The sequence below is a fragment of the Penicillium digitatum genome, chromosome 2 (genome assembly GCF_016767815.1).
Source record: "Penicillium digitatum chromosome 2, complete sequence".
NCBI classification, from domain to species: domain Eukaryota; kingdom Fungi; phylum Ascomycota; class Eurotiomycetes; order Eurotiales; family Aspergillaceae; genus Penicillium; species Penicillium digitatum.
In genome coordinates this window covers 2,602,361-2,614,666 of record NC_089385.1, presented here as the reverse complement: position 1 = coordinate 2,614,666, position 12,306 = coordinate 2,602,361, and the positions used below count along the sequence as shown (strand labels likewise).

General features: G+C 47.3%; 2 protein-coding genes across 2 annotated transcripts; one reads left to right on the top strand and one right to left on the bottom strand.

The window, feature by feature from the left end:
* Positions 1–4,324: 4,324 nt before the first annotated feature.
* Positions 4,325–5,421, top strand: Pdw03_6962 (Alpha/beta hydrolase fold-3; the record flags this gene model as incomplete). The annotated part of the gene is made up of 2 exons (XM_066101507.1): positions 4,325–4,731; positions 4,812–5,421. 2 exons carry the CDS (start codon positions 4,325–4,327, stop codon positions 5,419–5,421), a joined length of 1,017 nt encoding a protein of 338 aa, XP_065956590.1.
* Positions 5,422–6,732: 1,311 nt separating this feature from the next.
* Positions 6,733–11,242, bottom strand: Pdw03_6961 (ABC transporter, putative; the record flags this gene model as incomplete). Its single annotated transcript, XM_014678888.1, has 2 exons — positions 6,733–10,517; positions 10,591–11,242. 2 exons carry the CDS (start codon positions 11,240–11,242, stop codon positions 6,733–6,735), a joined length of 4,437 nt encoding a protein of 1,478 aa, XP_014534374.1.
* Positions 11,243–12,306: the final 1,064 nt, after the last annotated feature.

Sequence of the window (12,306 nt, the reverse complement as noted above, 5' to 3'; positions counted from 1 at the left end):
CCCACGTTTTTGTACAAACAGCTTAACAGTTCGTGTAGTCCCGGCCAATGTGCACAACACGTGATCGGAAGGGTCGACCTTCCAGGGTTGTCAGTAAGGACAAGAACATAACCATGAACCTAGATTGGCATACATTGTGACGCATTTGACAGGCACCTGAATGAAGTGTTTCTGGTGGTTTCATGTTGTGGAATGCGCTTCTGGTCTGACTGTGAATAGTTTATTTCCTGTAACCCCGAGGCGCGAGGTTTTTTTCCGTACACCAAGATAAGGTAGCCTAAAGGAGCTGAATCCGCAAGATTCAGTCCTAGCATAGACCGTGTTGTTATCGGCAGCTCGGGTGAAGTGGTTCGTGCTTTTAGAAGTAGGTCAAATTGGCGTTGTATAAAACAGTTAGGTCTACCAGTATCAAACAACTACTAGGGCCATATATGTATGGCATACCGTCACAGGTTGGAAAGCCAGTCCGTTTAGGTCATGAGCATCTAGCCGATCTCCGACGAGTTTGGTTTAGATTGTCTAGATCATATCTTTGAAGATACCATGGTGATGTAGGATGAGTTTTGTCGTCCGATAAGAACACCGTGAACCATAACTTTGGAAACCTTGGAAAGCAGAATGGAGGTTATCATCATACTTGCGAACCTTTATCAAACCAATTGCTCTAACATAGATCTATATATATAGAGGTCAAGTATTGAGGTACGAGATTTATGTCTTTCACGAATTTACCCCTCGACTAGGCTATTTCTCCTGCTATGGATGCGAATTGTGTACTGTTTCAACCTTTTTTTTCACTCTGTAAGTCTATCCTCTCTATCTCTATTCAATTCTGATACTTTGAATGATACACTAAAAGAGTGCATATCTATGTAGATAACCTGGGATGTAGAGAGTCGGGTGAATTCCCACCTGCAGGGGGTGAGTAATCAGCACCCTCCCTTCCAAGGTCGAACGTTTTTTTACCCTTTCACTCGCTTCCTTGAACACTTCTATCCCCCTTTTGTTTCAAAATTTAGAATCTTGCATGTTCAGATATTTTCAATGGGTGTCTGTTAAAGAAATATCCGATGAGCTGACACAGCATTAGACGTTCTACCTAGACAATCTGGATGGAGGTCAAGTAGTCGCACGGTGTTTCGTATTATGGCAAATGCACTGCTGTATGACTGCGCGGAAGATTTCACCGGAAAGAGCCAAGGGACTTCATTATAACAAGATATCAGGATGGTCGGGTTTCGTACCTCCAGATATGATCCCAGCTGCCAGACCTGAGCAATCCCACTGGCCGCACCGTGGAGCAAGTATCTCCTTTGCACACTCTACATTTGATGTGCATTGCGGACCTCGCTAACCTCTTCTCTAGTGTCATTCATCTCTTGCTCGTATCTTTTTAATTCGAGTGCTGAATCTTTGGCATGTCGAGCCCTGCCCCAGTGGATTTCTAGAAGTGACTCCTCCACGTCACAAAGTTCTTGCTCCTTCGCTAGTAGCTCCTTGAGAAGTCTCAGTTCAAAAGGCTTGAGTCTTTTTTTTCCTTACCTCTTTCTTTGTCCCTATGTGAATCTTGTATCGACTTCTCGAGCGCTAGTTCATCCTGATTACCCATTCTTACTTGCTTTTCCAAATCCGACTTACTCTCCTACATCTTGACCGCACTCTCCATTTTCTACTTGGCTATTTCTGCCTTGATGGTTTCTTTCAACTTTTTTATCTCTCGCTCCTACGACTAACGGGATTAATTTAATTCCCAGTGAACGTAACACCTGCTTGGACCTCAGAAGCACTTTGTCTTGTGGTTCCAATACCCCTCCGGGATGTTTTCCGACTGATGGATGAGACTAATTTTAAGATAGATCATATAGGAGGAATATCCTCTAATGAACTCAAAGCCCCTCTCCATGATGACGAAATGTTGACGCTCTAGAGACGAGTCTGTTGAAGAATCGTTTGTTCAATGGAATTTGTTCTTCAAGCTGCCCATAAAGTGGATCTATTTCGAATAAAACGATTTTTGCGATGGCTAGATTGGAAAAATGACCTTTATTATGTCAAGATTACGCAACAAAGACGCAGGTACATGGTTGCTGGGTTCAGGATGAATATGTCGTAAATGCAGACAGCTGTTAGATGCGATGCAAAAGTCATGAGCACTGCAGAACCTACAGGAATTGCACCGTCTACAATCAAGGCTTCACTGTCACTGGTGTAAAAAAAAGGGGGGGGGAAATTCGGATCGGGAAATCGGGAGAAAATATCTAATACTCGCTCTAGCAGCTGAGCTATCAAATTTACTTTCTTATTCCTACCTTTTCTCTTGGGCGAAACAAAGCAATAACCAAAGCAACTGTCCTGTATGAATCAAAAAACTGAAAGTGCTAAGCCCTTTGGGGGCGGTTACAAAGGTTTTGGTCATAGAAGTTTCAAGACATTCACCCCAGCGATGTTTATATAGTTTCCTGTTCTTCAAAATTGTCTGAGTCTGGGGCTACGTTTTCTCTTCTACGGCTGAAAATGGCTACGCCTTACCCAACATGCCCTTGGACTACAAAACCATCGATGACCTCTGCTCTAATACACAAGCCGCAGAGCTCATGGCACCCAGGAATGTCTAGCACATCCTTCTGGGATGATTTTTGCTCTTATGCCCCGGAAATGATGGGTCTTCTCACCCTTCTCATTATTGACATTCCCGCTTCTGAATTATGGCTGGGTTTGATACTGACTCAACTCGGATTTGGAATTATAGGCCCAATAGCTGGTTGGTGTTGATCCTGTGCTTTTCAAAGACTTAACTGACGTTATTAAAGGAGCTTGGGCATCATATATTCAATCCGTGTATGGAAATGTGCCCAAAGGCGCCCTGTTTGCCAAAATACAGAGTGCCGCCATGGGTGGTTGAGGCCTCGCGATGATTCAAATTGGCCTTCGGATGACTAAAGCTATTTTGGCGTTACTGCTTCTTATCATGATAGTGATTTATGATTCAAAGTGTTACAATTTGTAGGCGGAAGAAAGGAAAGTTGTTACCGACTTCATTTTGCTTTGATTAATGTATTCGGCGAACCCGGTGTCTTTCTAGATCTGTTGTGGTCATGCCGGCTTGGCTCCGATCGCAATGAAGAGCTTTGATATCTTTCCAGTCTTCTGAAATTGCTGGTCTTTCAGATAGCGAACTACCTATGTATGTATGATCAATCCTTGCTTGGTAGAAGAAACATCGCTATATAGTGGAAATGGTACAATACAAAGGACCTCCATCCCTCTTAATTGGGCATTTTTCCAAGCGGGAGTCATATCATCAGTATTGAAAATGCTCCATGGATTTGATGGAAGTTGAGAGGAAATTCATCGCACAGTAATACACTCAATATTTGCATCAGTTTTGAGATAGAGCGTCTTGACCACAACACACCTGCAGGGTATATAAGTTACCAACGAATGAGACAACAGATGCAAAGCTATACAGATGCCCGAGAAAGCGCACGCATCATGCTGCGTATTGCAAGGAAATGAAGGGAAATAACTCCATGTGACCCCTATGAGATTAAGTTGAAGAGTGGGGTAAGAACTAACGTCCAGCAGGGCTTCAAAACACCCTAGTACTACATGCCAGCTTCCTCGAGGATGTATGGTTGGATTCTTGATGCAGTTGTGCTTATGGAGGGTGAAGGTGTCAGAAGATTGAATTAGGTCAATCGGCGTTTACAGGTCTCTGGCGGTGTGCCCCTTGGTATTGCCATCAATCAACCTGCTAGTAGCGACGTCTAGGGCGACAGAACCGAGACAGTAGACGACGCCATTAGCAACGATGGCCTAGAGGTAGATCCCGGGGAGGGCTTGGCGGTCTTGGAGGATACTGTGAGAGTTTGTAAGATGTGGATAGAGGAGCTAGGGATGAGTCAATTGAGATTAAGTGATCAACTCAAGTAATAAAATGACCCCTTGCACAAGGAAGGGGCTCATTATCAATCGGAAGACAGCACCCGGAGCAACAGTTAACCGACGTTGGCCGATGTTGAAAAGTAACAAATGGCTCCCTCGTGGATGATGATACAGAGCTAAAAGACATGAAGTGGCTCATGGGGGGTTGTGAAAATCACAATGGATAGGAGTCAATTATGGAGAACGGGAGGTGGGCCACTGCGACAGTTCGATCAATACCTAAAGCGGCAAAGAGTGGGCTTCCAAGGTGATCATCTTATCAGCGGCGCTCCCCGCATAGCATCCAAGGTTGGTCCCTCTCTGGGGGTGGACATTTATTTGACCCTGAACACCCGAAAAGCGTAAAATCTTTCTTTTTTTTTCATTTCCTAATCTGAAGATGACTGCCGGAATTACTCAACCACCGTATCCGCTCCATGAGTCTGTAAGAGACCTTTTGGACCCGGAGTATGTTGCCTTCTACAACGAGCATGTCATCAACAGCCAACAGGTGCACCTTCAGCCCGTGGAAGCATCACGGACAAGTGGTGTCTTGATTCCTGGCGCAGGTCCTATGCTGGAGGTGGGCAAGACTCAAGATATTACTGTTCAGCGGCGAGCTACCGAGGGCCCGGCAGTGCCCATCCGCTGCTTTACTCCGAAGGGCCAGGCGCCTGCTAGTGGATGGCCAGTGATGCTGTATTTCCACGGTGGTGGCTGGGTGCTGGGTAACATTGACACAGAGAACGTGGTATGCTCAAATCTTTGTGTGCGAGGTAACTGTGTGGTGATCACAGTTGACTACCGGTAAGTCAAATCTGCTACCTAATCCCACCATGCATACTTAATTTTGAGAAAGTTGATCCTGATTTCCTACAATTTCTTAGCCTTGCACCCGAAAACCGCTGGCCAGCAGCAGTTCACGACTGCTGGGAAGTTCTCCTCTGGCTAATTGCCGACGGCCCCGCCGTACTCTCAGTGGATGCTACCAAAGTCGCAACCGGTGGCTCCTCCGCCGGCGGGAACCTTGCCGCGATCATGACGCACAAGGCGCTGACACTGTCACCGCCTGTTCATTTCCGAGCCCAGCTTCTCTCTGTCCCCGTGACGGATAACACTGCCACAGTAGAGAACAACGAGTCATATCGTCGGTACGAACGGACCCCCGCGCTCCCTGCACTTAAGATGTGCTGGTACCGCGACCACTACATCCCCAACGACGTGGATCGCACCAGCCCAGAGTCAAGCCCACTATTTTGGAAGGGGGATTACTCGCAATTGCCGCCTGCACTGATTATGGTTGGCGAGTTGGATGTGCTACGCACGGAGGGCGAACAATATGCGGAGAAGTTGCAGAAGGCTGGCGTGGCTGTTGATTTGCAGGTTATGAAGGGCATGCCGCATCCGTTCTTAGCTATGGATGGCGCGTTGTCTGAGGGTAAGAGGTGCATCACTTTAATGTGTGATGCTCTCCAAAAGGCCTTTGGGGCTGAGTGAAGGTTTCCTTTCCAGTATGAGTGTCGTTTTGAAGATATTTGAGAAAAGAGATCGGCTCATTCGAGCATTTTGAGAAGAGAAGAAGTAAGAGACCTGAGGTTGCTGCGGGTTCTTCTTTGAATACCTTCTTGCAGTTCATTTTGCAGCCTTGATTTAATATAGAGAAGTTCTCTACGCAGTTCAGACTTTTGAACTAGATGCACATCTAAGCAGATAGGAAAACAGACATCACCGTGTAATCAATGGCCTTTGTGGCCTAACCATTCCTAGTTTTGCCTACTGGGCCGTATTCTTTCTACCAAATTCTTTTTCTTCCTATCAACGCTTTCGTATCGACCGTTTCGGGAATTCTCATTCACCCATATTTGACATTTTGCTCCCGTTGTGGCCCCCAAGTTCCTTCTTGAGACTGAGAATTTCCATTTCCGTACAAGAATTCCATACCTTGCAATAACCCCATCTTCCCACCTAAGCATCATTATCTTGCCAGTCTATCATCTCGAACAAAATGATCACCTTTAAGCAAACCAGTGGACAGATGACGAATGTTCTGAGTATTATATTGAAGGAGACAAGTATGTTGGATTAGCAGGTGCATGACTCTGCATGAATTTAAGATAACACATGGATAGTCCTGAGATTGTAGAGACTGCAGAGACTGCAGAGAAACGTCGCAGCGTGACCAAACGAGGCGGCTCCCCCCATAGTGGAAGAGAAAGCCGTATAGAATTGACCAAGGCGCGCTTTCTCGAGAGGTTAGAGACTCTACGATAAACCACTAAACTATTGGAAGTGGAAACTCGCGATGCTTTCTGGCCTCACTGGGGAGTGGCTCAATTGTCATTTTTGGAGTCTCACACCTAGGAACACAAAACATACAAGAGCTGCGAGAATTCTTCGGTTCTACCATTTGAAGGCCTTGCTTTGCAAGATGATTTTACCATGAAAAATCAATCACTGGGTTATGTATGTAGTATAAGTCTGTCTATAATTTCCATGTATGCAATAGAATGGACAGAAATGAAAGAGGGACAAAATTGAAAAAGAGCAGCAAACTGTATATCTGTTAATTCTATTAGACACTGTGCAAACTGAAGAAGGAAAAGGGTGATGGAAGAAAAATTGAAATAATAGGGGGGGGGGGGGGGGGGGGGGGAATAATTCGCGAATCAAATTGATCCTGTGAAGGGGAACAGAAGAAGTGACAGTTTCCAGGGAAACAAGAGACGCTTCTATCGAAAAACTGCAGAGTAAAGATACTCTAGAAGACCAGAGGGTGTATCGACAGCCCCCTTAGGCACTGGCTCTGGTCTATTTCCCCTTGGGCACGCGGGCGAGCCAGTAGATGAACAGCGCGCCGGCAATATTGAAAATAATGTAAACCCACATCAGACCGAAGTTCCGCCAAGCCTCAGAGAAAGTGCTGGAGATTCGGCTGAGGAACATATTCGTTGTGCTGACGGTGCAGAACGCGCAGTCGGTAGTAGCCATGGGATTTTGCAGATACCCGCCGGCCACCTTGATGTAAGCGCTCATGTAGTCTCCACAAGTTTGGTTGGCTGGGGGGTTGAACTTCAAATACTCGACAGCCTCACAGACTGCATCAGCGCCCGAAACACCCGTCGAGAGCATTGCCGAGATCAAGTAGGTGAACGGCGAAACGCGGTACATAAAGACCCAAAAGCCAGGCATGGCCTCCTTGGTTGCGAGAACACCACAGAAAATCAAGCAGAGGGAGAACAGCAAAGTCGCGATATTACCACCAGTTTCAGCCAGCTCGATTCCTGCAATCACCATGTGTGCGAAGGTCGAGGTGAATAACAAGAATGACCAGATCAACAGGAACATGAGAGCGCCTCGCTCGCTCACGGCGTGAGTGGGCTCTGCATTCTTGTACAACCCAATTGGATAATACCAACAGAAGTACATCAACGCAGCCATCAATGTGTTCCAAGGCATTTCAACCAAAATGTTCGAGATCATAAACGCCTTCCAACTGTATGTCTTGGATGGACGCTCCCGCACCTCGTAAAGAGAACGTTGGGTTACAAAGTTGGGCATGATCTGCTGTACTAGGTTACCAAAGATTGTCATCAACATGAAAACACTGAACATCTGGTTCTGGAGGCCTTGGATGGAATTCTGGGCGTGGAAAAATGAGAATCCAATGTAGAGCGAGGTGAGGATACAAAGGGCAGCTTTCGACCAGATGTAAGTCGGGGTGCGGTAGTACTGCGCAAAGACACGTTTGAGACACTCCAACAGTTGAACGTGGAAAGGTGCGGCGAATTCACGGAATGCGTTAGGCGAAGTATCAACGGCCGCCTTTGAAGATAGGGTGGACTTCAGCTCGGAGAGGTGGTCCTTGACCTGCCCAAATTCGGGACTCTCCCGCCATACCTTTGGCCAATCAATGTCACTGTGTGTACCTGGGGCTGCGCCAATAACGTCCAACATCCATTCAGCGGGGTTTTCTCCGGGGGTCAGATGGTGGGCTCCGTTGCGCTCGAAATAGTTCGATAGAGTAGATGAGTTTTCGCCGATTTCACCAAAGTAGATCGTCCTACCACCTCTAGCCAAAAAGAGAAGGCGGTCGAATCGCTGGAACAACATAGCAGAAGGTTGATGGATAGTGCAAAGAATGGCTTGTCCGTGCTTAGTGAGCGTTTCGATAAGGTCAAGAATGGACCAAGAAGTCTGTGAATCCAGGCCACTGGTAGGTTCATCAAGGAAGAGCAGGAGTTGAGGTTTCGCGGCAAGCTCCACACCAATCGTCAATCTCTTTCGTTGTTCAACGTTCAATCCCTCTCCGGGAACACCAACAACGGCGTCAGCGTACGCCTCCATACCCAAGAGTTTGATGACTTCGTCGGCATAGGCTATCTTTTCTTGTCGGCTGACCGTGGCGGGTTGACGTAACAAGGCACTAAACACGAGGGCTTCCCGAACTGTCGACGTAGACAAGTGCAAGTCTTGCTGTTGGACGTAGCCAGTTTTTCGCTGGAACGATTGATCTGTGGGGTTTCCGTCGACGAGCATTTGACCGGTGACGACACCCATCGTGACTCGAGTTGCAAGCACATCAAGCAAGGTAGTTTTTCCGGCTCCAGAGACACCCATCAATGCAGTGCAGGTGCCAGGCTTCACCCATCCATTAACGTGATCCAAGATCCTCCTGGGTTCTCCTTTGATCTTGATGTCGTAGCACACATCCTCCCATTGGAAAATCGCAGTTTGTCGCTGAATGGCGGTAGTACTGGGAGTAGACTCGTCTGTCTTGGCAACTGCAGAGGGTTGGGAAGATTTTTCCAAATCACCTTCTCCGGCGGCATGTGCCGGCTGATAACCACGGCGGAACAGAAGTACCTCACCTTTGGACTTCTTCTCGGAGATGTACTCAGTGGCAAAAAGATAGGTGGACATGAAAAACAACAAGAAGGCGATGAGGATTCCAAAGTTTCTCCACAAGTGTTTCGTCATGTACCCGTAACTCTCTTCGAGATACAGTGTTCCAGACACATCGCTAGAGCCTGATTGAGCACCGACAGTCGAGCAGATGCGGTTTTCCATTGAGATACTGTCGTATGCACCGCCAGAAGGAACAATAGCAGCGCATGGGAAGTGACGATTGCGGAATTCATTGACCATGAAACTTTCAAACGCGTAGGCAACGGGATCGATGTAGTTCATCCAGCGAGACCACCCGAGCATGTTTCGAGTGGGGATAACAAAACCGGTATAGATGACCATGCCCAGGATCAAAACAGCAGCAGGAACCAAGGCTTGTGAGAGCGAGCGGGAAGATGCCGCAATGGTTCTGAAAATCATTGACATAGTGAACGTAGTGAGGACCGAGAATATCCAGAAGGTAAAGAACGGCCCGCCTTCACGACGTAGGTGGGTCATAAAGTACAATGGTATATTAAAGGTAAATGAGTTGGCGATCTTGTATGGAACGTCGCAGAGCATCGATGCAAGTGCCTCCGCGAAAGGGTGGTGGAAGGCGTAACGAGCGTGCTTTTCAACAATTGGTCTCTGGGCGTACAGGGTAAGGATTTCCAATGCACTAGAGAAGGCATTCAGGAGAACGGCAAAAAACAGAAGAGCTCCCCGAGAGTAGAAGCTGGAGGTGTCATTTGGAAGATTCACAAAGACTGAACCAACGATCAAAGACATAATGAAGTTTCCAATTAAAGCTGTTGCTGTCAAGCTGTAATCTCCACGGAGACGCTGGAAGCCACGGGTGACACAGAGAGAAATCTGTTTCCGAACCGAAATGGTGTATGGCGATTTGACCCTCTGGCTCTTAGCTTGGGCAGCCCTACGCGCATCCACAAATGCATCGTAGGAGCTACCTTTGATAGGGTAGTTTTTCTCATACTCCTCTATTTCACCGAGAAGCTTAGCACGGGCGGTGCTTTTCTTCCAGGCTTCAGCAAAATCATCAGGAGTGATAGGAGCACGGCCTTCAAACCCACGCCGAACCACACGTTCCGAAGGGCTAGTGACCGACGTTAAGAAATCTGCCGTGGTTTGACGATCTGGGCACTCATAGCCCAGATCTTCAAAGTACTTCCTAGCCTCGGTGGTTGGCCCGAAGAAGATCTGCCTTCCTTCATAAAGGACGGTCACCTTGTCGAAGACGTCATAAGCACTCTGTGACGCTTGGTAGATAGCGACACAAGCAGTTGTTCCGGAATATTTGCTCATGAGGGCCAGGTTTTTGCAAAATTCAAGTGCGTTGGCACTATCCAGACCTCTCGTACTGTTATCCCAGCACTGCAAGGGACTCTGACTGAGAGTGGCCTCTGCAATACTAACTCGTTTCCTCTCACCTCCACTCACTCCGCGAACGAAGTCATTTCCAACTCGGGTGTTGACTGTATGGGAAAGGCCAAGCATAGCCATGACCACATCTCTCATGTGTCTGGCGTACTGCTCGGTTGAGACCCCCTCAAGGCGGTTTCGGGGGGCTCTAGCCAACGCAGCGAACATGAGGGTGTCGCCGACGGAGAGTTGAGGGAAGTGGACATCGGTCTCTGCTGAGTAGATTGCCTCGCCTTTAAAGGCATTTTGCATGTCCTTTGCAGAGATACCTGGAGTCATTGGCATATGTCAGAACCTCTGCAACAAGTTCAAGTTAGGTCATGGTGTAGCAAGAGCACTTACCTTGATAGTTGAGAACCGAGTCTTCGGACGTTTCAATGCCATTCATTTCACCGGCAATGGTCTTGAGTAAAGTCGAACATCCACTACCGGGCTTTCCCAAGACCACCAATGTTTCTCCGCTTTTGACAAGACCATCGAAGTTGCGAAGAATCTGAATTTTCTGAAGTTTCATGCCGGTCAGTTGGCGGAACATAGTGCCAATCTCCAGAAGAGTGTTCAGCACGTCTTTCTGATAATCCGTAGGAGAACCGAATCCGTGGACGTTCAAATTCTTGAACGAAATGCCAGCGGTCCGATCAGGGTACCTGTCAGGATCGCGAGACCGGATAGCTAGCAACATCTTCATCCAGTCCCGGACTTTGAAGTTGGGGCTACTGGGATTGATCGAGGATTCGGAGTCTCCATTAGTGAAGGGATTGTCCAATGCACCGTTCACTGAGAATCGAGTAGATTGCCGGGTGAGTCGTCGCGCTAGTTGACCAACCAGCGCTTCTTTATTTTCATCATCCTCCTGCACCGTGTCTTCATCGTCGTCCTTTTCTGGATCATTGATCGCGTCGAGCTCATGGTCACCCGGGAGCTGCGGGGTATTGTGGCTGACCACGGACTGGGACCGAGCAGGATTTGGGTTGATTGTCCCCAAGAGCGACATCTTGGTTTCAAAATCAACCTTTCAAATCCTAGATTCTCACGTGAGAGGAAACCGGATGAAGTTGAGATTGAAAGGAGGCTGAAAAATCTATCAACCCAAAACTATATCACAGAGTCGATGCCAGTCGACCACAAGCAGTCTGGGGGCTCGGCATATATAAGTTTATCTCTAAATCCAAAAATAAAATATTGGCAGAATCCAAAAGTTCCTTTAGGATCCCGGCGGATCCGGCCACGTTAGGGGTAATCATATTTTGTGAATATCTGTGAATATCTGTGAATATCTGTGATATAAGAACCTCCGGAGTGCCGAAATGGGTTTGACCGTGGATAATTAACTCCGTTAGCGAGGATTGTGTCCTGGTTATTAAGGTTTGCTCTCCTGCTTCCGGAACCCGAAACGGGGGAATGGAGCTTCCTTGGTAATGGTAACCCAATCAGTTGAATTTGTTGGTCTCCCAAGGAAAACAATTCTCAAGGTCTAGAAGGAAAGTTGCAAATCCTTGGAAGTTGAAAGTGACTCAAATGGACTAATCGGGTTAGGTACCGAGTCTTGGCATATCGGATCAACACGTCTCAATACACGGTATTTACCGATTAAAGAACATCCGGCATCCGCTCCACTCAACGTTCATGCAAAACCTAAACCTAAACGGCTCTGAAAACTCACCGAGGGTTGGAAAATCACCATTGGTCAGACTAGATCCAAGACATAACCCAAGGTAGTCTGGTCGGTAATGGATCCCAAAGACCGTGGACGGAGGACTTGAACCCCATCTTTGGCCGGAATACATATAAGATACTCCGTACATGGTGAAGTGTGTTGTACTGATCTACGGAGTACTCCGTACTAAGATACCTACTGTCGGGGTACCGGAGCCAAGTAATCCCGAATTTACTCGCCCACAAACGTCAGAGCCCATATCTGGGGAAATATTCTACCTAGGCACACTTTGCCACAAACTGCCACAAGTTGCCACAAAATCTTATGCAGTTATCCCACCTTGGGCTGGTCCCTTTTTTTTTCTCCATTCTAGTGTCTCGGATGGAGTATCTCTCTTTAGC